General features: G+C 40.1%; 1 protein-coding gene across 7 annotated transcripts; it reads left to right on the top strand.

Moving 5' to 3' along the window:
- Nucleotides 1-318: 318 nt before the first annotated feature.
- LOC127452813 (atrophin-1-like) lies at nucleotides 319-20,959 on the top strand. 7 transcript variants are annotated; one of them, XM_051718561.1, is made up of 10 exons: nucleotides 319-589; nucleotides 3,083-3,226; nucleotides 3,612-3,713; nucleotides 4,626-4,745; nucleotides 4,849-7,553; nucleotides 8,883-9,099; nucleotides 9,871-11,311; nucleotides 11,687-11,830; nucleotides 11,938-12,118; nucleotides 17,862-20,959. In XM_051718561.1, the coding sequence occupies exons 2-10, from the start codon at nucleotides 3,200-3,202 to the stop codon at nucleotides 17,893-17,895; spliced, it is 4,971 nt and encodes a 1,656-aa protein (XP_051574521.1). In that variant the 5' UTR covers nucleotides 319-589; nucleotides 3,083-3,199; the 3' UTR covers nucleotides 17,896-20,959. The 7 variants fall into 7 exon arrangements, with proteins under 7 accessions (XP_051574521.1, XP_051574516.1, XP_051574517.1 ...); XM_051718556.1 differs by having other exon boundaries at nucleotides 4,846-7,553; XM_051718557.1 differs by lacking the exon at nucleotides 319-589 and adding an exon at nucleotides 600-1,327 and having other exon boundaries at nucleotides 4,846-7,553.
- Nucleotides 20,960-22,914: the final 1,955 nt, after the last annotated feature.

Raw genomic sequence — 22,914 nt, 5'->3', positions numbered from 1 at the left:
CCTACCTCATTAACATAGTACAATTAAGGCTAATTACTGCCCATTGACTAATCAAGCGGTTCTAGGTTAATTGCCTTAATTAAGTGTCGGCAATCGACAGTTAAATAAATGGCAATTTACAAAATTAAGACATACCCAGCCATATCTCTACATTTTCAAATCTCTTTTTTCCTATTTCTTCACCTTTTCCACTAAAGAATAAGCGAAATCACGCCCCGCCTTTTCACCCTCGACTTGCACTAGTGCTCGCGCGTCCCTCACTCACCCCTCCGTGAAGATTTGCGCCCGTACAGACGGTAAAAAAGAGTGCAAGTCGTCTTGACAGAGGGGAGGGAGAGGGGTAGAAAAGAAAAGGGGGTGGGGAAGAATCAAACGTACGCATCAATTTGTACAGTCTTCTGCTGCGCCGAATTCAGGGGGAGCGGCTGGGAAAAGCAAGAAAACGCTGCGTTATTTGCGAAGCCGCAACAATGTAAGTCTTTCCGCGCATCGTGTCGCCTGAGTGTTTCAACGCGCGTAGGTCAATGTACAGTACAAACTGCAGAAGGAGAGAGAAAGAAAGGGAGATACGCATCGCTGGATATTGTAGGTAAGGGAATAGGAGAAAATGGATGCTTATGTTTTTACTCTTTCTTCTTGGCCATGGTCTGTCTGTCCACCCTCCTCGCACTCCCAGTCTTTGTGCTTTAATGTGCGTAGATTGGGTTGAAATCGTATATTAAAATCAGGGCGCATAACCAAGCAGGTTTCGAGTGCACGCATTCCACGGAGCTGCGCGATCCGGCGAGCTCGACACGAATGCCATTCGCCATTCTGATTCCAAACCTTCCTCATACGTGAAGAAAACACCGAAAGGGGGGTAGACACCGGGGTAGCCTACATGCGATCCTCTCTCTCCTCGTCTTGTCAGGCTAGAATTTGCCGCCGCATTGTATGAGAACAACTGTAATCCAGACGTCGTCCAGTTAGTACAGTAGAGCACAGCCTCTCTGCATGCCTATCAATAACAAGCGGCAGAAGAATGGAAGAAAGGAACGTTGCAGTGCGTGGCTGGGACTGTCGGAGGAGAGGCACAGAGATGCACGTTCTGGTGCCTGACACTCCACCTTTTGGCATTGTGCATTAATTGCGTGTAAAGAATTCCAAATCAAAGCCAATTGTTACTCTCTCTCTCTCTCTCTCTCTCTCTCTGTGTGTGTGTGTGTGTGTGTGTGTGTGTATGTGTCTGAGTGTATATATGCATGAGTGAAAGTATTGCTGATTGCTTACACGCAGTGGGAATGGAGTGGAAGGCTCTTGGTATGCATGGAACCCGGCCAAGATCTTGGTAATGGACTCCTGATGAATAAGGTTCACCTCTAGACAGAGTGCTGGCAGCCTTTTTTGTCTGTCATTTGGATGTATTACCTTGTGTACACTGTAATTGGAGCACAAATATGCTGATTTTACATTTATGGGATATGCACAAGGTGGATAACAGTAGCCTAATTTCTGTTTTACAGATGAATATTTTGATAATTGTGGTCATGATAGAGTAGCCTGTGTATTAAACTGTTTGAGATGTCTGCAGTCTGTAAATCTGTTCAAATGTAATATTAACCAACACTGTGGTTTTTCTCCTGTGTTCAGTGGTTTGGGTGTAAATGTACAATTAGGCCTAGTAGCTTTGAAAGTGGCGCTAAATACACTCACTCATTTTAGCCAGTCTGTTAGTGTGCTATATATAGCCTCATTCACAATAAATGAAGTGTGTGTGTGTGAGGGAGAGAGAGAGACTATGGGGGCTTAAAATTTTGAAATTCAGGAGTGACTGAGTTAACCTTTTAACCACACTTCATGGATGGCAAAGCAGAAGTGTGTCTCCTGACTGTGATTGGTGATTCATTCTCTCTCTCTCTCTTTCTCTCTCTCTCTCTCTTTGTCTTTATCTAATTATTTATCTTCTGTCTCTTTCTCTCCATTGGTGTGCATGTGTGAGAGTGAAAAAGGCCAAAATGTGCCTAGATACTTGGAAAAATTTTATTCATTATAATTTCAGCCTGTAATGTGGTTAATTAGCATTTCTACTGAATGTTAGTGTTTTATTGCATTGTGACTGAACATTACTATGAGATTGTGTTTGAATTTGTCCAATATTGTCAGACTAGTAGTGAAAGCATTATTTGAGAAAAACAGGCCTGTCCTCAAAATGAAAAATGCATTGATGCATTGCTGTGTGGGAATAAAAAACAGAAACAAGAGAAGGAAATCCTAAGATGGAAGGAGATAAAAAAAGAGGAGAAAAAGGATTCTACGCATTTGCTTTAAAGGACCCCAAGTAAAAAGAAAAACCTCTCTGACAGTGGTAAGAATTTCTGAACTGCACAAAAGAAAATGTAGATTATGTCCAAGGGGAGTTTGAATTCGTAATATTACACGTTGAAAATGCTTAACACCTGAAACATGTGAAAGCTTCTTTAGTATGTTTGTGAATACATACAGTATGAGTTTTTATGTTCTGAAGCATGTATTTACAGTATGTGCATGTTGCATTTCAAGGTTTGTGTGCATATTGATGTTTTGGGGTAGCCAGTACCTCACTCCCTATGTTGGCTGCAGTGGAAGATTTCTGCAGAGCTCCATTCAACATTGATGAAATGCTCTAAAGCTCAGCTTCAGAGTACCACAAACCCTCTGAAGTACCATGCAGTCCACATAAATATATTTCGTACTGTATGACAACACAGTTGCCCACTGTAAACAGAGTAATGTAATAGCATCAAAATAGTAAGCAGTATAATTTAATTATAAACTATATAATTTAATGACAGACCATTTCACCACAGAGAATTGTATCATTGATCATGATAAAATCCTAGATTTATCAAAAAACATTTGATCATAAATTCTCATCTTACACATAAGATGGACACACAAATTTACTTAAACATGGACTAATATTTTATCTCATCACCCCTTCATATCACAAGGAACTGTGAATTAATAGAAATGTGTATTTATTATACTATTCTATGGTATAGGTTTTATTATATTATGGTAAAGTTTATTTTAACTTTAGTGGTATTCCCTCTATTCCCCTCAGGATTCAAAGATTCAGTGGTATGATTGTCAGCCTGTAGGCCAACCATCCTAATTGTGGTCACGCTCCAGCTTTCTGTAATGGCGGACTGGAAGGAATGGACCACATAGAGAGCTTGTCATGAAGACCAGAACTCACAAAGAATCGGTGAGAATGTTACTGCATATTAAGATCAGGCTCAGAGGTGGATCAAATGCAGATTTGAGTCTTTACTACTTGCGCCTATGCCATTTAAACAAGTCTGAACAAGTTTTGTGGCATTTGAACAAGTTGATACTTAATCAGAACCATGTTTAAGGACACTAACATCAAACATTATAAAGTAACTGATTCTGAATATCAATTTTAGTTCAATGTGTGAAATTCCCCTTCTGTCAAATAGTATTTTTCTCCTTTTGAGCAAAGGATGCTGACAGTTTCTGACAATTCTTTTATCGCCTTTTCTGTTTTTATCTTGCGCTGTCATTTTGTCTTCCTGTTCCTCTTTCTGTTTGCCTTTGCCCTCCCTCGGTTATGCTGGGCATGGCCAAAGATGCCCGCCCGCAGTGGACGCAGGAGGGGGGGCAGCGAGGAAAGGAGGGGTAGACGTCCTCACCCCAGCCCCTCTCGAGCAGAGCGCAATGAAAAGCAAACAGTAAGATTTTCATGTCCACCATTCAACCATCTGTCTTTATTTCTCTTTATGTACTACTTTTTATGATCTTGGTCATTCTCCTCTTCTCCTTATATCCTCCATTTGTTCTTTTTCTTCATTCTTGGTGCCTAATTTAAGTTTAGATTATTTTATTCTTAATGTTCATCAGGCTTAATAGTCTTTTTTTTCCTCATACCTTAAATATAAATTCCACACAGTTGTGCATATTTATTGTGTGTTAAAAGGATGGTTCACCCAAAATCATAATTTACTCATTCTTATGTTGTTCGAAACATACAATATACGACTCTTTCTTCCATGAAACACAAAAGAAAATGCTAGGCAGAAAAACAGCCTCAGTCCCCATTCACTTTTATTGTATGGACATACGATTCAATGAAAGTGTATGATGACTGAAGTTGTCAGTATCTAACATTGTGCCTCACATCTCCTTTTGTGTTCAAAAGAAGAAAGTCATATGCATTTAAAACAACATCAAAGCAAATAAGTTATTAAAGAATTTTCTTTTTTTGGGCGAGCTATTCTTTTAAGGGATTTGTTTGGCTGTGTTTATATGTGCTTGTGGGCTTAGGGGCCGTTCACACAGAATGTCTTTTTGCATCCATCCATGCTGTTATTCAATTGTTTTCCAGTGCACTAGATGGTAGCTAATAGTAATTGCTACATAATTTGCTGTTTTCTTCAGCATCTTAAACAGGAACGCCACATTATTTTAAATGCTGTGTCAAGTTTAAAAAAACTTCAACAGTTTAAAACACACTTAGAGACACCTACGTTCTCGTCGCTGCATAGTTTTTTTCTAGGCCCCTTTTGAACACATTTTTGTTGCTTTTTGATTCTAAATATAAACATGCAAATGTCTCACATTATGATAAAAATTTTACTATTAAGCAAAGAGCTGCTGGAGAGGAATTGGCTGTTGGGCGTTTTAGTCGTCGATCTCAAGGCCATGATTCATCAGAAAGTGAAGGGGAAGAACTTGTACCCCCTCCCAAAAGACAGAAAGTCCAGGTACTGATAAATTGTTGAAAACATCTTTATAAATACATGCTAAAATTAAATTTGATAAATACACATATTACCTCTATGTGTACATGTTTGGTTTTGCCAGCAGGACACCTCCTCCAATTCCCCAGCTCCACCCCTTTCAACTAACATTCCAACTTCAGCCCCACCCCCAATATCAAGCAACAGTCAATCAAGAGAGAGTGACAATGAGGATGGCCAATCACAGGGCAGCAGGAGCTCAGTTGGAGGCAGCCTAGCCAATAGTAGCAGCAGCATAAGCAGTGGTCGGGACATTGACCAGGACAATCGATCCTCCTCCCCGAGTCTCTCTGCTTCCCCATTGGCCAGTTTGGATTCTGAATCTGACTCTCCAGATTCCCCAAAGCAGGGTGACAAAAACAAAGATGAGGGGGCATCAAAATGTGTAGCAGAGGAGGAGAGTGGCTTAGGAAGGGGCGAGGAGGGCAGTGCTATCGATCAGAGGGACAATGAGGGTGGAATGGAGGCAGATTTGTCCCCCCTGAAGTCCTCCTCATCTGTTTTTCCATCTCATCGTAAAGTGGTGGACACCGCAGGTGATACAAGTAGCACCAGGAAGTCATACTTCCCCCTAGAATCCAAACTTGTGAGCAAAATGGAATACACAGGGCAAGGTGGCACTGAGACGCTACAAACCTGCAATCGCATCACTTCTAAAGCAGGCACTCAGTGTGGGAAACCTGGAGTGGGAGGTTCTGAGTATTCCCATGGGAATTCAAATGTTAGTCATGCACCAACACTCCCACCTCCACCTGCTCTGAAACCCTTAGAGGTGGGGCAGGTTGCTCCAGGTGGAGAAAGTAAAACAGACAAACCAGACAAAGGTGATAAGTCTGCTCCACCCTCCTTGCTTCCGCAAACTAGCCCTGTTTCCCAGCAACCTCTGCCTCCAAACACTCATCATTACACTCCCACAAGCTGGTCAGGGGGACCTCCCTCTAGTTGTCCTGGCAACTGGGGATATGTACGTTACCCAGGTAACCACCACACACATCCAGGCCAGCAGCCCCCAGTGCAGCAACAGCTGCCCTCAGTCTACAATTCTCCTTCCTCTACACGGCACACCTCCCACCCACCTTACCTGCCTCACCCTCATCCCCACCCACACAAAGAGTACCTGCCCAGGTATGGCACTGCAGCTGAGCGGGAACGGGGTGGGAGGGAGTTTGGAAACAGAGACTTCCCTGCTAGTAGTAGCAGTGCAAACAGCAGCAGTGGTAACACTTCTGGTAGTGGAGGTCCCAATTCTAATGTGGGTCGGGATTTTGGAAACCCACTACCAGGACAGAGCAGAGAATATGGTGGCATTGGCTCACAAGTATCAAACCGGGAGGGGCCTTCAGGACCACCAAGTGGTCGTGAATATGGATCAGGATTCAGAGATCGTGAGCGGGGATCAGGTAGAGAGTTTACATTGCAAAACCAGCAACTTCAAGCTCAGGGCAGAGAGTTTGGACCTGAAAGCACAGGAGGGGGAGGATGTCATCCAAGAGACAAGGACGGAAGGTGGGGAGAGTTGACAGGTCAGGTTAGAGAGGCAGGGAGTAACAGTTATCCCATTAATGCCAATCAAGCACCTGTTGGTGGCCCATCATCTGGTTTACCTTCAACAAAACTGTTGAACCATGACCCAACCAGTTCACCACAAAATGGCTCTAGTCATCCCCCTTTTTCCTCTGCCATTTCAAACTCCACTAGTAGAGACTTTCCCCCACCTATGGATGCAAATGTGCAGCAGACATCGCAAGGACAGACCCCCCTAACACCCTGCAATACTGCAGATCTTCCTCCCCCAACACAATTTTTGAGAGAGTACCCCCCTCCAGGAGCCAAGGACTACCCACCCCCTGGAGCGACCTCTTCCTCTGGTCCACATTCTAGTGTGCCCAGGGAGTACCCGAGCCCACCTGGATTGGCCCCCAACATAACTCGGGAATATCCTGTAGGACCTTCACATCCACATCATTCTCAATATCCTGGGCAGACAGCCTTGCCTATGCAGCATAGAGACCGAGAGAGGGAAAAGGAGAACCCTGCATCATCTCTTCATTCAAATCGCAATCAACCACCATCCCTTTCTCCTTCATCAGGTGGCTCTGCACATGGACATCCCACTTCTACTTCTTACCCACCTCCTCCTCCCCCTACTAGTTCACATGGTCAGCCACCACCCATCTCAACCCTTCCAGGCAGTCATTCTCGACAAGGCCCATATCTTTCATCCAATCAGACTCCAACTCCACTCTCTCCTCTTCCGAGCCCCTCAAACAATCAAATGGGAGGGTTTACTCCTTTTCCATCAACTTCTGCTCCCTCGATGCCACTTCCTGCATCAGGTGTGCCAACCTCTTGTCCATCAGGTTGCAGACCTACTCCTTACCATGGCACTTTAAGCAGTCATTCCCCTTTCAGTAGCTCTTACCATGGCAACGGTAACCATGGAAATGCTATGGCAAATAGTAATGCCAGCGGCATTGGTCCCAACAACAGCAATAGCGCTAACACTCAATCACAATTGCACTCCCCTCAAAACTCTAAAATACAACCACATCTTGGTAATCCAGGCCACAATAACACTGGTCCAGCTACCAGCACATCTGCTGGAGTAGATGGCCACTCTGATTCATACTCTGGCCCTGTGCCACCACCAGTCATCAAGGAGGAGCCAATAGAGGAGAGGGAGGTGTCAGAGAGCCCACCTGCAGTTCTCCAAAGCCCCTCCCCAGAACCAAAACCTGTTGACATTCCAATCCATGCCAGCCAGTCAGCTCGGTAAGATCGGATGTTTCACTGCAATGAAATCTAATGAAACATAATAAACATTAGAATTGAGAAAACAAACCATACAGAACTACATTGACAGTAATATCAAATGTGCAATTTGTGTTTTGCACAGCTCTACACTATTTTGGATTTAATTAAAAGTGTCAAGTGATTCCAAGCAGCAGTGTTATAGAATAGATAACGAAAAATGAAAAGTCTATCATCAGGTCTAAAACATTTCATTAGCCAGGAATTGCTCTTTTGAGTGCAATCTCTATAAAATTTAATTTAAAAATCTGTACCTAGTGGAAGAGTCAACTGGAAAAAGACTGGTAAAGTCATGGAAATACATTGGTCAAAAAAGTGTGGAAACCCTGTATTTATTACATTTCTTAATCGACAACCGTTAATGAATGAAAATCGATTGATCAATAACAATAATAAACTGTCAGTGGTGAACAGGTTGAAACTCAAATACAAGACACATATTTTTCTTCAATCAAAGCTTTATTTATACAGTTTAATTTTGACTGACCAACAGTTGCTAACTTAAAAACATCAATGCTCCATTGTAGAACAATTCCTAACTGTAGACAGAAATGTGAAAACATGAAACATGCACTGAAGTATGTGCATGTAGCCTACTGTTTTAAAATAATTGGTAACCCTCCCAATAATAAAAATAAGCAATTTACTATGATCAATGGAAACATATAAATGCTTTATGTGGCAACCCCCCAATGTTTAAGCCAAATCTACGCCCTTGAAGCGATACCTGATTAGATGATTCAGTAATATTTATCATAAAAGCGCTACCTGTTTGGTTGGAGAAACTATAGCCCAAATCTTTAATTGTAGCCGTAACTAATCAGTAGAGCTTTCCTTATAAATATGAATGAGTCTTCGGTGATCCTACGTTTCGTAAATCCACCCGCTTGGGAGCTGAAATGGGGAAATAAAAAGCGATTTTTAAGAATTTCGTTATTTGAGTAGTTTCTCTCGACTCCATTTACCGTTTGACCTGTTAACGAGATCGACCAGTGGTTGACTTGCGATCGATGTAATGTAATGAGCACCCCTGTCCTACCTGATATAAACATTCAATTGCAGCTCAGCTTTGTGTGCATGTGTTGTTTTATACTAGACACAAAAAAACAAAAAAAAAGCAACAAAACAAAAAACATAGCGGAATCTGAATGGGTACCCTGGTGGCAGAAGGAAAGAGAGCATAGAGAAAAGCTGAGGAAATAATTGATTATTCCTATGCCATTCATTTGATGTGATTGTATTGTATATGGTTGTGTTGTATTGATATGTATTGCAATTCTTTGGATTCAGGTTCCACAGGGTTCTTGACCGGGGCAATGGGAACTCTTGTGCACGTAGTGATGTTCTCTTTGTTCCGCTTGATGGTTCTAAGCTTTGGAAGAAGAGGAATGAGGCCATAGAACGGGCTCGTAGAGAAGTAGAACAACAAGCAAGAGACCTGCGAGAGAAAGAGAGGGAACGAGAGAGAGAAAAGGAAAGAGAAAGAGACTTGGATAGACATATGCTGGTAAGAGAAAATACAGAGAAGGAATTAAAACTCATGGAAAACCTGGAAATAACTGGGAATTTTTTAATTGTGATCTCCAGGCCTGGAAAAGTCATGGAAATTATTATTGTGAATATAAATGTTTCTGTTTATGGGTAGTTGACACATAACCTGTCCACAAGCTTTTTTTTTTTTTTTCAACATCAAGATTTAATGTTAAAATTTAAATAAATAAGGGAAAGTGTACATCTTAGGTCCTATAACTGGTCACCATTTCTTTTACATTTTTGACAACTTTTAATTACCGTTTTGCCTTCAATAATACATTTTAAATGACGAGGTGTACATTTCACAATGAGGTGTGACATGATTTTTTTAAAAGTTTGAATATTCCACCTAGTCTCTCAATTAATGAGGTGATAAAAACAGCATCCTTAATAATAAAAGAATCTGGCATAATGCCATTTAATATAGTTTTCAATAAATAAATAGCATGTCACATCGCAGGACTTGTCAAATTTCCAAAAGTATTTTGTCAACTACCATTATGCAATTTTTTTTAAATATTTAATCAACTAGAAAGTTTGCTGGGTGAGCACTATCTTGATCAAGTTAGATATAAAAATCCTTATCCAGTAATCATGAACGATTAGAAAAGTCATGGAAATTAATTGGTAAAAAGTGTGGGAACCCTGAATTAAGGATGGATGGAGTGCAGTCAAGTGAAAATTATTTTATGTGGATACTTGTCGCATTCTTTGTAAACCTTTTACTTTCTCGCTCTCTTTTTAGCAGAAGGACAGTGGTTCCAGTACAGGGTTAGGAGCTACAGGCACACGCCAGGGCTCTTCATTCTTCTTTCCCTCTTCGTCCTCCATTCTTCTAGACCCTTCGTCATCTTCCTCTTCCTCAGTAATCCCCTCTCACCCCACAGCCCATCCACAGCACCACCCCTCTCACCATGCCGCCCACACCCTTCATCCCTCTCATCCTCTGCATCCGTCTCTCTCTCACTCCATTCCTCACACTCTTCTCCTCCCTTCCATGGGAGGGGGTTCTACAGTTGTTGGGGGCCCTCAAGGTGTTCTTGGCATTGGGCTTGGGGGTCCATATTTGGGCCCTGATACCCCAGCCCTGAGAACCCTGAGTGAGTATGCCCGTCCTCATGCCATGTCTCCGCTGGGAGCTGCCGGACGCATGCCGGCACACCACCCTCATTTCCACCACCACCCTCACCCACATGCACACGCTCATCCCCATGTGCATCCTTCGTTTTTCCTGTCCCAATTCCAAAACCCTGCCCTCGCACACCCGCACCACCTTCCGGCTGATGCTGCCACAGCTGCTGCCATTCTGGGCTTTTTGTATGGAGGTGGGCTGGAGGGAGGCCCCGTCCATCCAGGGCTTGGTCCTGGGCCTGGTGGGTTAACAGGGACGGGGCTTGGAGGAGTGGGGTTCCCTCACGCTGTAGCAGCTCACAGAGAGCGTGTGAAGCCAGGATTTGAGTTTAAGAGTGAGGAGCGTGTCTACACAGCTGGAGCCTTGGCAGACCCATCTCTAGCTTTGTCACACACACACTCACACGCACACTCACACTCCCTGCTGCTGGGGGGCGGAGCCGGAGGCGGGGCACCCAGTAGTGAGGTTGCCCTTTACGGTACAACTCCGCCTCCTGCTCCACCCCCTCAAGCTCTAGCCACAGCGGCTAGGAATCCAAACCCCTTCCCTCAGCCTTTGTCAGGTCCACCAACCTCCTCTATTCTCCCGGCCACACTCCCCACCCACCAGGCTCCTGGGGCAGCCTCAGTGACGCCAGTGACCCCTGCCCCTCCCCCTCAACCTCCTCCTCCTCCACCTCCTCCAGCAGCATCATCTCTTCTTCACCCCTCCCCACACTCCACCTTTCCAAATTCACACCCTTCCTGTCCACCCCCAACTGCCCCAACTCAAGCCCCACCCTCTGATGGATATACCACCCCCATCCGTACTCCTCCTAGTACAGAGTGTGCGAGGAGCGTGGAGAGGGAGAGAGTGATGCCTGCTGCAGAGAGGGAACGAGAGAGGGAAAGGGAAAGGACAGGGACAGGTGGAGGAGCAGGAGGAGGCACAGCAGCTGCAGGAGGTACAGGAGGAGGAGATTCTCTTGGTCGACTACAGATGCTGAATGTTACTCCTCATCATCACCAGCATTCACACATTCACTCTCACCTTCATCTGCACCAGCAAGACACAGGTATCCACCATACACACACACGGCACTTTAAACATCACTCTACTTAACAACATAAACATGTAGACATATTAAAAAAAATGATTAATTCTGTCACTATTAGGGATGAATCAGAGAGTCAAATAGTCTTACAGCAAGTGTGTTTTTCTAGATTTTTCCCTAGTTTTTTAGCTTTAATATTTTTAGCTGCAGGGAATAAATTTAATTATATAATATATATAATATATGAAATATATAATTTTTCAGATAGTTTTTCAGTAATTGTGAGGCTGTCAGTATGGTAAACACACTAAACATTTTTACCCACAGTGCTACAGGGAAACTGTGCTACTCTTATTAAATTTCCCACTTTTGTTTTGTTGCGTATTTGGGTGGCAGCCGCGGGAGGGGTACACCCCCTGATGGATCCGCTGGCATCAGGGTCTCCCCTGGCCCGTCTGCCATACCCAGGGGCTGCTCTTGGGCCTCCCATCCTGGCACACTCCCTCACTGACAGCGAGGTGCTCCGACAGCAGATCTTTGGTAAGGCTGTAATAAATGTTTTGTTTTACAATGTACAGTATTTATTCTTTGTTAATCGATTTCTCCATTTCTTTTTTTTTCTTTTTTTTTTTTAATGTTATGTACAGGTGGTCCTTTCCGTGAGATGCCCCAGTCCTCGTCTCTGGGTGGGTCCATGTCTGCAGCACACCAGCTCCAGGCGATGCAGCAAGCTCAGAGTGCTGAGATTCAGTTCCAGAGACTGGCCTTGGAACAGCAGTGGATCCACCACCACCATCATCACTCCCTCGCACAGGACGAGTACTATAAGTGAGCTAACACACACCCAGACATGCATAGAGTGGGGCCCAAATGTCTGAGACCATCTATTTAGCATTTTTCTCATTTTAAACAATTGTTTGTTTACAATTTATATTGTAAGTCTAACCACATGAGTGAAAAGTTTTGAAAAATTAAAAGCATAGTTCAACCAAATATTTAAATTCTGACATACAGTTGAAGTCAGAAGTTTACTTACACCTTAGCCAAAGACATTTAAACACAGTTTTTCACAATTCCTGACATTTAATCATAGTTAGGATCACTACTTTATTTTAAGAATGTGAAATAGAGAGAATGATTTATTCCAGCTTTTATTACTTTCATCACATTCCCTGTGGGTCAGAAGTTTACATACACTTTGTTAGTATTTGGTAACATTGCCTTTAAATTGTTTAACTTGGGTCAAACATTTTGGGTAGCCTTCCACAAGCTTCTCACAATAAGTTGCTGGAATTTTGCCCATTCCTTCAGACAGAACTGGTGTAACTGTGTCAGGTTTGTAGGCCTCCTTGCTCACACACAATTTTCAGTTCTGCCCACACATTTTTTATCAGATTGAGGTCAGGGATTTGTGATGGCCACTCCAATAGCTTGACTTTGTTGTCCTTAAGCGATTTTGCCACAACATTGGAGGTGTGCTTAAGGTCATTGTCCATTTGGAAGACCTCATTTGTGACTGAGCTTTGACTTCATGGCTGATGTCTTGAGATGTTGCTTCAATATATCCACATCATTTTCCTTCCTCATGATGCCATCTATTTTGTGAAGTGCACCAGTCCCTCCTGCAGCAAAGCACCCCCACAACATGATGCTGCCACCCCCATGCTTCATGGTTGCTATGGTGTTCTTCGGCTTGCAAGCCTTACCCTTTTTCCTCCAAACATAACGATGGTCAGTATGGACAAAAAGTTCAATTTTTGTTTCATCAGACCAAATTTCTCCAGAATGTAAGATCTTTGTCCCCATGTGCACTTGCAAACTGTAGTCTGGCTTTTTTATGGCAGTTTTGGAGCATTGGCTTCTTCCTTACTGAGCAGCCTTTCAGGTTATGTCGATATAGGACTTGTTTTACTGTGGATATAGATACTTGTCTACCTGTTTCCTCCATCTTCACAAGGTCCTTTGCTGTTGTTCTGGGATTGATTTGCACTTTTCGCACCAAAATACATTCATCTTTAGGAAACAAATTGCGCTCTTTCCTGAGTGGTATGATGGCTGCGTGGTCCCATGGTGTTTATACTTGCATACTATTGTTTGTACAGATGAAAGTGGTATCTTCAGGCATTTGGAAATTGCTCCCAAGGATGAACCAGACTTGTGGAGGTCCACAATATTTTTTCTAAGGTCTTGGCTGATTTCATTTGATTTTCCCATGATGTCAAGCAAAGAGGCACTGAGTTTGAAGGTAGGCCTTAAAATACATCCACAGGTACACCTTCAGTTCAGTACACCTCCTATCAGAAGCTAACTGGCGTATCGCCTAAAGGCTTGACATCATTTTCTGGAATTTTCCAAGCTGCTTAAAGGCACAGTTAACTTAGTGTATGTAAACATCTGACCCACTGGAACTGTGATATAGTCAGTTAAAAGTGAAACAATCTGTCTGTAAACAATTGTTGGAAAAATTACTCATGTTATGCACAAGGTAGATGTCCTAAACGACTTGCCAAAACTATAGTTTGCTAATATGAAATCTGTGGAGTGGTTAAAAAATGAGTTTTAATGACTTCAACCTAAGTGTATGTAAACTTCTGACTTCAACTGTAATTTACTCACCCTCATGTTGTTCCAAACCTGTTTGACTTTACTTCCTCCATGGAACACAATAGGAGATGTTAGGTAGAACATTACCCTTAGTCACCATTCACTGTTACTGCATCTTTTTTCCATACGTTAATGGTAATCGAGGCTAACATTAGACCTAAAGGTCAATTCACACCAAAATCGTGACGAATTTACGAGACGAATTGCAGATGAAAGGTATATTCAGACTGAGACCATGACAAATAAAATGATAAACAGTAGGCCTGTACAGTAGAGGCACTGCTTTTGGAGGTTGCTGTTCTACAAACATATTTATATTGTTTTGCTGCTGTGACCTTATTCAGCTGTCAGTGTATGAGATTAATATATTTGATGCTGTTAAAGCATTTATTTACCTGATTTGGCATAACGGTTTCATTGTTATTTAGATGTTTTTAATGCATTTTAAGGAATAAAGAATCTGTGTTTTTATATGAGTGAGATGAATAAGAAGCGCTATTGCATAAAAATACGTCCTCTTTATACATTAGATGCACATGTATTTTGCTACGAGTATGTTCCAAGCGGACTCCTGAATCGAACTTCCCTTTTTCTTATGCCACTTTATTTTGCAACGCAAAGTTTCCAAAGCGGCTGCATTTACGGCAAGTGTGACAAAGTTCCGCTGTCACTGACCGCAATGTAAAAAACTAGAGGGATGATAATACCCGAATTTAATGATAAGGGTTTATAAACTATCACACAACCACAGGATGTACAGCAGAATAATATCCTAATGTTGGATAATTTTCTAACATAAGCATTCATAGTAAAAGGGTAAGTAGATCATTTGTGTGTTGCTGTGTGTTGTATTGAAGAGGCGATAACAAAATCTGCATCTTTACCAAGAGAGTGACGGTGTAGTATTTTCATGTCTCCATGTAAACCTCCATTCATATTTCCTCCGATGTTGCCTTTATTTATTTCCAAAGACAATGTTCCATAAGCCATGCTGAATACGTGATCTGCATGTCTGTTTACTATACAGCGCTAAGAAAGAGAGAATGCTGTCTGACAAGAACGGAGGGAATATTGCCTTTATTATTTTGCCAAGATGAAACAAGATGCAATTTTGGTGCAAAGAAAGTAGAAGCATCATTTTCCCACTGGCTTTCTGCTCTTTCTCCTTCTCTCTCCTGGTTGTGTAAAGTTTGTGTTAGCCGTGACAGACGGAGCTGAGTGTTTCAGCACCTGATTTCTCATTCATTCTGTCTGTGCAACAGCATGTGATAAAACAATGGCAAAATGTGATAAACGGTAAAACTTTATGCACTCCAAACTAATGTTTATGAAAATAATAATGTACAGTATTATAATAATATGATGACATGTATTGCCAGCCTGCAATATAAACAGTGCTGTGTAGGAACAGATTACATGTAATCTGTATTATGTAATCAGATTACAAAAACCAAGTACTTGCAATTGGATTAAATTGCATTTTAAATACTCCGTAATCAGATTAGTTACTTTTTTATAGATTACATAATTACATATTAACAAGGCAACATCAGTAAATTTTTATAATTTATTGATCATCTTAATCATTCTCTTTTTCAATCTTTTATATTTTTCATTTTAAGTCAGCACACCACCGATATACGTTCGGTAAGTCTTCAAGTGTTTTCAGAAGAGAGAGGGAGGGTTGTGTGTATTGCACTCAGAACTGATACTTGCTATTAACCAGCCAGGTGAAGATGGAGTGGTCTATCTTAGCATTTAACCACTCGATCTATAGAGAATTTCATTTTTAAGAATAAAATTACACCAGTGGTGTACACATTGAACTTGATTGGTGGCTTATACCGGAAGAGGTCCACATTCAGGGTTGGTAATGGTGGCACCCTAGTTATGCTGAAAAATTAGGTGGCTAAAACAATGTGCAGTGATATAAATACATGTGGAGTAATATACATTAAGGAAAACAGGTATAGAAAAGATGATGCATAACATTAAAAATTATATAAAAGAGGGGGCATGGGTAGCTCAGTGTTAAAGACGCTGGCTACCACCCCTGGAATTTCAGGGTATGCTGAGTGTCTCCAGCCGGGTCTCCTAAGCAACCAAATTGGCCTGGTTGCTAGGGAGGGTAGAGTCACATGGGGTAATCTCCTCGTGGTTCACTCTCAGTGGGGCGTGTGGTGAGTTGTAACGTGCTCAACAAGCCATGTGATAAGATACGTGGGTTGACGGTCTCGGATTCGGAGGCAGCTGAGATTCGTCCTCCGCCACCCGGATTAAGGCAAGTCACTACGCCACCATGAGGACTTAGAGCACATTGGGAATTGGGCATTCCAAATTGGGGAAAAAAGAGGAGAAAATATAATAATAATATAAAATTATATATAAGAAAACAGGCTTTTCTTATTTTAATTATTGCATATTTGTATTGAATTCAGGGTTTCTTGTGTGTGATGAGATAAAGAGCACCATTACAGGAATACTTTGTGTTAATTTATCCTTGCAATAAAAATATCATTGAGGTTTGGCAATTTGCTTTACACTTGTAGTAAAATATTGCTTATAAAGAGTCTTTATGTGACATTTTAATACAAGCTTAGTTAAAACGAATTGCAAAACCTCACTGCTATATTTGCCAGGATAATATACTGTAACAGGCACAGTGATATACATATTAAAAATGTACATTAAGACAAAACACCAGGTATAGTATAAAATATGATGTATCAGCACATTGCATTAATATTCTAATAAGAAAGAATGTGTTTACAGCTTTTACATTATTTATTTACTTCATAATTTCATTGAATTCAGTGTTTTTGTGCATGAGATGAATAAAAGCACCGGAATACGCTCACTGTCTTTATGAACATTTATTAAACATACACATTTCTTATAGCCTAAGCAGACTTTCCAGGTATATATATATATTTTTTATTACAAATGGTTCATGAACTGCAATTCTTCAGTTTAAATTTTTCAGTGGTGTGTATCAGCTGCACTTAATACTGGATTGAGGAGCTGCAGTGACTGTGGAAAAATGACAATAAGTTCTTATCTCATTGGTCCGTTTGTTTTCAATGCAGTCCGAAGAGAAAAAATCAAATTGCTCTCAGAAAAAAAAAAGCACCTTCGGATTGTCGGCGTACGATTTGTCGAACCCAATGTGAATAGCGCCATAGGAATGCATTGTTCCTATACGAAAGGTCGTTCGGAATGAACATTTGTTCTGAAAACACAGGCTTGGTGTGAATAGGCCTTAAAGGGTTAGTTCACCCACTTTCTTTCATCTGCTGAACACAAAGATTTTTAGAAGAATATCTCTGCTCTGATATCTCTGGTGAGAAACAGATCAATATTTAAGTCCTTTTTCCTTCACTGATTCACATTCTTCATGCATATTGCCTCCTGGGCAGGGAAGAGAATTTATGACAAAAAATTACTTTATTATTGACTAGTTCCTCACCCACACCTATCATATCGTGCCTGAACACATGGATTCACTCTGGAGTCATATGGATTACTTTTATGATGGCTTTATGTGGATTTTGGAGCTTCAAAATTTTGGCACCCATTCACTTGCATTGTATGGAACTACAGAGCTGCAATATATAAAAATATTCATTTGTGTTCTGCAGAAGAAAGTCATACACATCTGGGATGCAAAGAGGGTGAGTAAATCATGAGAGAATTTTCATTTTTGGGTGAACTATCCATTTAACATCTTTTGTTTTCATGGATGAAATAAAGTCATAGAGGCTTACAACAATATGAGGATAAGAATTTTCATTTTTTGCTGAACTAACCCTTGAACTAACTGAATTTCTATTTGTTGAATTTGCAATGTGGTTTTTGGACCCCACTGTATATAGACATGAATGTACAACATTGACAACATTAAGTCCACCATGCAGTCTTTCAGTTCTTTTATTTTTTTACCTGTTACAATCTCTGCTTTCCATTGCAGCCACCTAAAGAAAGAGAGTGACAAAACGCTGTAAGTGAGAAACAAGAGACGGAGAGGAAGAAAAAAATTAAGGGATAAAGTGCAAATACAAAAACAATCAAAAACGGTCAAAACTCAGCACTGAATGAAAACAAAACTGCATAGAAAGTGTGGATGTGACACCAGAACACACAATTAAATCAGAATGAATCTAAACATGTTCAACAAAAATGTGTATATTCCAACAAAGGTAAAATGTGTAACTGCGGCACAGCCTTGACACTGTAGCACTGAAAAGATATTCCCAAACGTCCATGGGCGATTCCTTATGTTATTTCATACACCTTACAGAGAAGTTTAGGCCATGGTTCAGTCTATATACACTACATTATGCCAGAAAGAATGTCTAAAAATGAAGTTCTCTTTTATGTCTTTGCATGTAGCTAGATACAAAAAGCCCAATGGGCTAAAACTCTTGTTTTGATTTATTTTTTGAAAACTCTACCACTCTGAAAGAGTGTGTTTAAGAGAGGATGCATGAGATGAAAAGCTTACCTTAATAATCTGTTTCTTTATCGTGTTCTTATGAAAATTATTTTTGTTTGTTTGTTTGTTAATAATTATATGATTATATAAACATGATTTTTTATATATATTTTTTTTATATTTTCCTGTTACCACTGTTTATTTTTTTATGTTGAATTTACCTTGTGGGAAAAAAATGCAAGATAAAAAATTATGAAAAAGAAAAATCTGGAAATAAAATACCATTTTTTTCTATAAGTCTGTGCTTTGTGTGTATTAGAGAGAGAGAGTGATTTGCTGGTTTACCCTTTATCTCTCTCTGAGTGCCATTTATGTCTAACATTTATTGTTGAAATGACAAAGGAATACAGTAATTCACCGAAAAATGAAAACTGTCATCCTTTACTCACCCTCAGTGTTCCAATCCAAACCCATATGACCAACTTTCTTTCAACTTTCAAAAGGGGATGTTGAGCAGAACATTAGCCTTGACAGCATTCACTTTCATTGCATCTTTTTTTCCATACAGTGAAAGTGAATGGCGACTGAGACCGTCATTCAGCCTAACTGACTATTGGATAATTTAAAGAAATTATTTTAAAAGCTGGTGTTAGATGTGCCCGTTTTTTGTTTTTAAAGGGGGGTGTTTTGATTCCGGTAAGAATCAATAGTGTTGTATTTTTAACACTGTAGAGATGGGAAGCAGGTCATATGAGCAGGTCATCTGTGAGACATTCTTGGAGTAGTGAAATAGTTTTCATAGTCTACCATAGGTTAAATACAGTGATATACATTTATTAGCCCCAGGATTTGTTCTGTCCTCTCTGTAAAGTGCAAATTGAATAAGTGTGTCAAATAGCCCTATATGGTTGGTCCATCAGCTATCTGCATCTTAAGGGAGAAAGAGCCTTTCGTTCTGTCTGTGTTGATTGTTAGTGAAAAATGTATGCTTGTTAGTAAAGGATTTAAAGAGAGCTCCCAAATCAACAAGGACATCAGTTCAAAGCCAAGAAGTATCACATACACCACTATGCTAAGGAATACTGTATATGGTAGCCTATATATATTATAAAGAAAATATGATGATCAAACCTAAACTATTAAAATAAGTAAAATGCACACAGCAACAAGAATAGCCTGACCACGCTGAAGCTCACCCACTTACAGTATACAGTCTGCTAAACAGTGTGGTAATATCTGTTTGCTAATATCAATTGTTCTGATATGGACCATGGCCGTTTTGTGCTACACAAGTAGATGTCAGCACCATCCCACTGTTTGGAGCCAAAGCATTGTTGACTAAAAATATTAATAAAACTTTCCGTGCTGTTAAAAAAAAAAAAGAACCCTCTGGAAATCTAGGACACTCTTTAAAAGAGCCTCATGTATACTGTTTATGTCCTCATAAAACTTGAAGAAATATTACAAGTGCCTCGAAGGCTTATGATACGGTTACTGAAGGAACTGTTAATAATACTAAAAGTTCTTTAAAAGTACTTGCAAGAACTAAGAGGAAGTTTCTCAGAGAACTGGATGCCTGGAAGATTTTCAGAGGGTTCTACTGGTGTGGCATCAAAGGAACTAATGTTCAGCCATGGGACTCCTTGTGGTGCAAGCTGATAGGTTCTTGTTATCTGTTAGCCAATTGGCTTGCTCACATGTGACATGTTAAGCCAATCGGCACGCATTGTGTAAGCTGATTGGTCCTTTGACATGTAATTGGCTAGCCAATCACCTTGCATCGCTCTCTTTGCCTAACATCAACCCTGCTCTTAAAAGTATAAATCCGCCTTTGAAGGGCACTTCCGATCGTGGCCGCCATGTTGAAGGGTCGTTCCAAACATAAGGGCTCATAAATAGCTGCTTATTCCAAGTGCCCTTCAAAACGTGCTTTTCCGTAGGGTTCAACTGATGGACAATTCGCTGCCAAGCGGGAATGGGACCATATGTCATAAATCTGCAGATTTGTTGTAAATTAATCCAGCTGCACCTCTAAACACGCTCTGGTTCTATAAAAAAAATTATGTGGTTTATAGTCTTTTAATTATTATAATAAACATTTTAAAACATTTATACCCCTGGCTTTCTGTTTGAAACTGGCTTTTGCTGTGTTTGTGTTATTTTCCTATAAATTCATTTGATCTGTTATTCTAATTAAGGAATTGCATTTTATTTATTTAATAATTGATATTGGTACACATTATGAATGAGCTATTTTAGCTATTTGGCTAAGCAGGCCAAGACACACATAGAAATTTAGTTCATTAGAACAGATTCATTTAGTTCAGACTTTCCACTTTTTGATTATAAATTCTATTTGGAACGATCCTACAGAATGGCTGCCATGATTGTTCTCCCTTCTAAGTGCCCTAGGCTGTGAAGCACAATTTGTGCCATTAATTCACCTGGTAGTAGAATCAAACCTGTAAAGGCTGACAGGAAACCCATTTGTAGAGCTTTCAAATCAACATCCTACTGAAAATGAAATTTTTGAACTATTCAAAATGGATAGAAACACACACACGCACTCCTGTTCTGTAAAAGGAACTGCCAATCGACTGTCTAATATTTTATGTAACACTCAAATGTGATAAAATGTAAAACTCAATTTATGAATGAATCAGCTTTGTCTTCTGTTTTTTGACATACTTTTAAACACTTTGCTATGCATTAACATTGCATTTATTAGTCTTTAGTAGGCTAAATTCAAGTCAGATTCTGTTATTGTAAGAGGGGTCTGTTGATGATCATCAACAGTGTACCAGTTTTTTTAAAAGGTGTGGTTTTTTATTTTTTTTGCATCATATACACAAAGAGAAATTAAACTATAATAGGCTACCAACATTAACCACACATTATTTTAAAGTTCCGTACAGCCTGTGCATGGGCCACGATTTATTTTCAAATGTGTGAAGAAGAAAGACAATAAATCACCTGACTGGGTGTGTGTCTTGAAGGTTTTCCCCCAACACATGCACATGAGTGGGTGAGTGAAAAGTGAAACCTAGGACACAGAGTAGCCTACTTTGTATACCAGGAAGAAAATAAGTGAAAATTAAGCAACACAAACATATCTTGTGAAATATCTGCCTACTGTACATGCTTACTCTATTCCCTTTTATATTTTGCAACATGTTGAAGTAGCCAACAGTTATGACAAACTACATATAATATAAGTAACTTAAGTAGGCCTCAGCCATACAGCTATACAAATAACTGGAAATGGTTCATTTAGGAAAAATGAGAGAGAAATCGGAAATACACTAAAACAACTATCTTGAAAGCAGCTATTGTTCTGCCACATACATTTGCATAAAACGAATTTCACACAATTTGGCAATTTCTCACCTATAATGTAGTCATCTTACTTACATCTGAAAAACACCCAAGCACACCTTGCCTCATTACGTCAAACCAGGGGTGGTTCTAGTGGAGGGACCCTGACAGAAGCCTGCCCCCCCCCCCATGTAGCACAGAAAAATTGCAAAGGGTGGGCAATGTTGTGAAACTCTTTCCTCCATGGGAAAGGGAACATTCCAAAAATTCCCCTTTAAAGTAAAAAAAAAAAAAAAAAAAAAAAAAAAATCCAATACAACAGGGTTTCCGATACTGCTGTAAATTAATTTTCTTACAGCACTACAAAAGAGCTTTTATTTAAAATAACATACATTCTTAAAAATCTATGAATTACAATGCATAAGATAACAAAATATGAATATGAATAGAATATCTGAAAATATGAAAAGTTCTTGTTTATGTATTTAAATGCAATTCAAGACAGATAAAGCACAAATATAGGCATAGAGAAAGGAAGATGGAGCAATAGAGAAAAGTAAACATGGACAGTCCGTGTAATGCTTTACATTTAATTTTTCAGACCATACCAATCCAAATGCACAGAAGAATTGTTTGAAACTTTCATTTTTAATTTTTTTCTGGTTACTTCAAGAATGGGTGAAGGTCCTTTTCTCTCCTTTTCTTAAATTTTTTTACTTCTACATTTTTTGAATAAGTGACATCACAAATATTTTATTATTATTTTTTATTTATTCAGTCTTGCAATTTGTGCTGTGGGCTGTACCATTAGCGCGGGGGTGTGGGTTAGGGAACGGACTGCATATATGCTGAGGAGTAGTTTAGAAGGCTTGTCCAGGGATCGACAACCGAAGGCACACGTGCCACCTTTGCCACGCGAACAACTGCATTAAGGCCTTTATATGGAGCTTACTAGCAATTTACCAGGTCCATCTATCCTTGTACAATATTCATTTTAGTAATTACATTATTTTATTCTTATAGATCTATACATTAATGCCTTTTTACGGAATGTACTTGCCATTAGAATGGTCAAATTACTGAAATGGTAGAAAACTGCTGTTTTTTTACCTACACCGATCATGTCGCTTCTGAAGACGTTGATTTACCCACTGGAGTCTTAAGGATTACTTTTATGATGACTTATGTGATTTTTGGAGCTTCAAAATTTTGGCACCCATTCACTTGCATTGTATGGACCAAAAGAGCTGAGAAATTCTTCTAAAAATCTTAA

This window comes from Myxocyprinus asiaticus, chromosome 15, assembly GCF_019703515.2.
Source record: "Myxocyprinus asiaticus isolate MX2 ecotype Aquarium Trade chromosome 15, UBuf_Myxa_2, whole genome shotgun sequence".
Classification (NCBI taxonomy): Eukaryota; Metazoa; Chordata; class Actinopteri; order Cypriniformes; family Catostomidae; genus Myxocyprinus; species Myxocyprinus asiaticus.
This window is presented reverse-complemented; position numbering and strand designations above follow the sequence as displayed.

What these genes read in the sequence shown, in the direction of transcription:
- LOC127452813 (XM_051718554.1), top strand. Translation starts at nt 3,486, where the DNA reads ATGCTGACAGTTTCTGACAATTCTTTTATCGCCTTTTCTGTTTTTATC. An exon ending in GCTCCGACAGCAGATCTTTG is followed by an intron (nt 11,831 to 11,937) that starts GTAAGGCTGTAA and finishes TGTTATGTACAG; the next exon opens with GTGGTCCTTTCCGTGAGATG. An exon ending in GCACAGGACGAGTACTATAA is followed by an intron (nt 12,119 to 17,861) that starts GTGAGCTAACAC and finishes TTTCCATTGCAG; the next exon opens with CCACCTAAAGAAAGAGAGTG.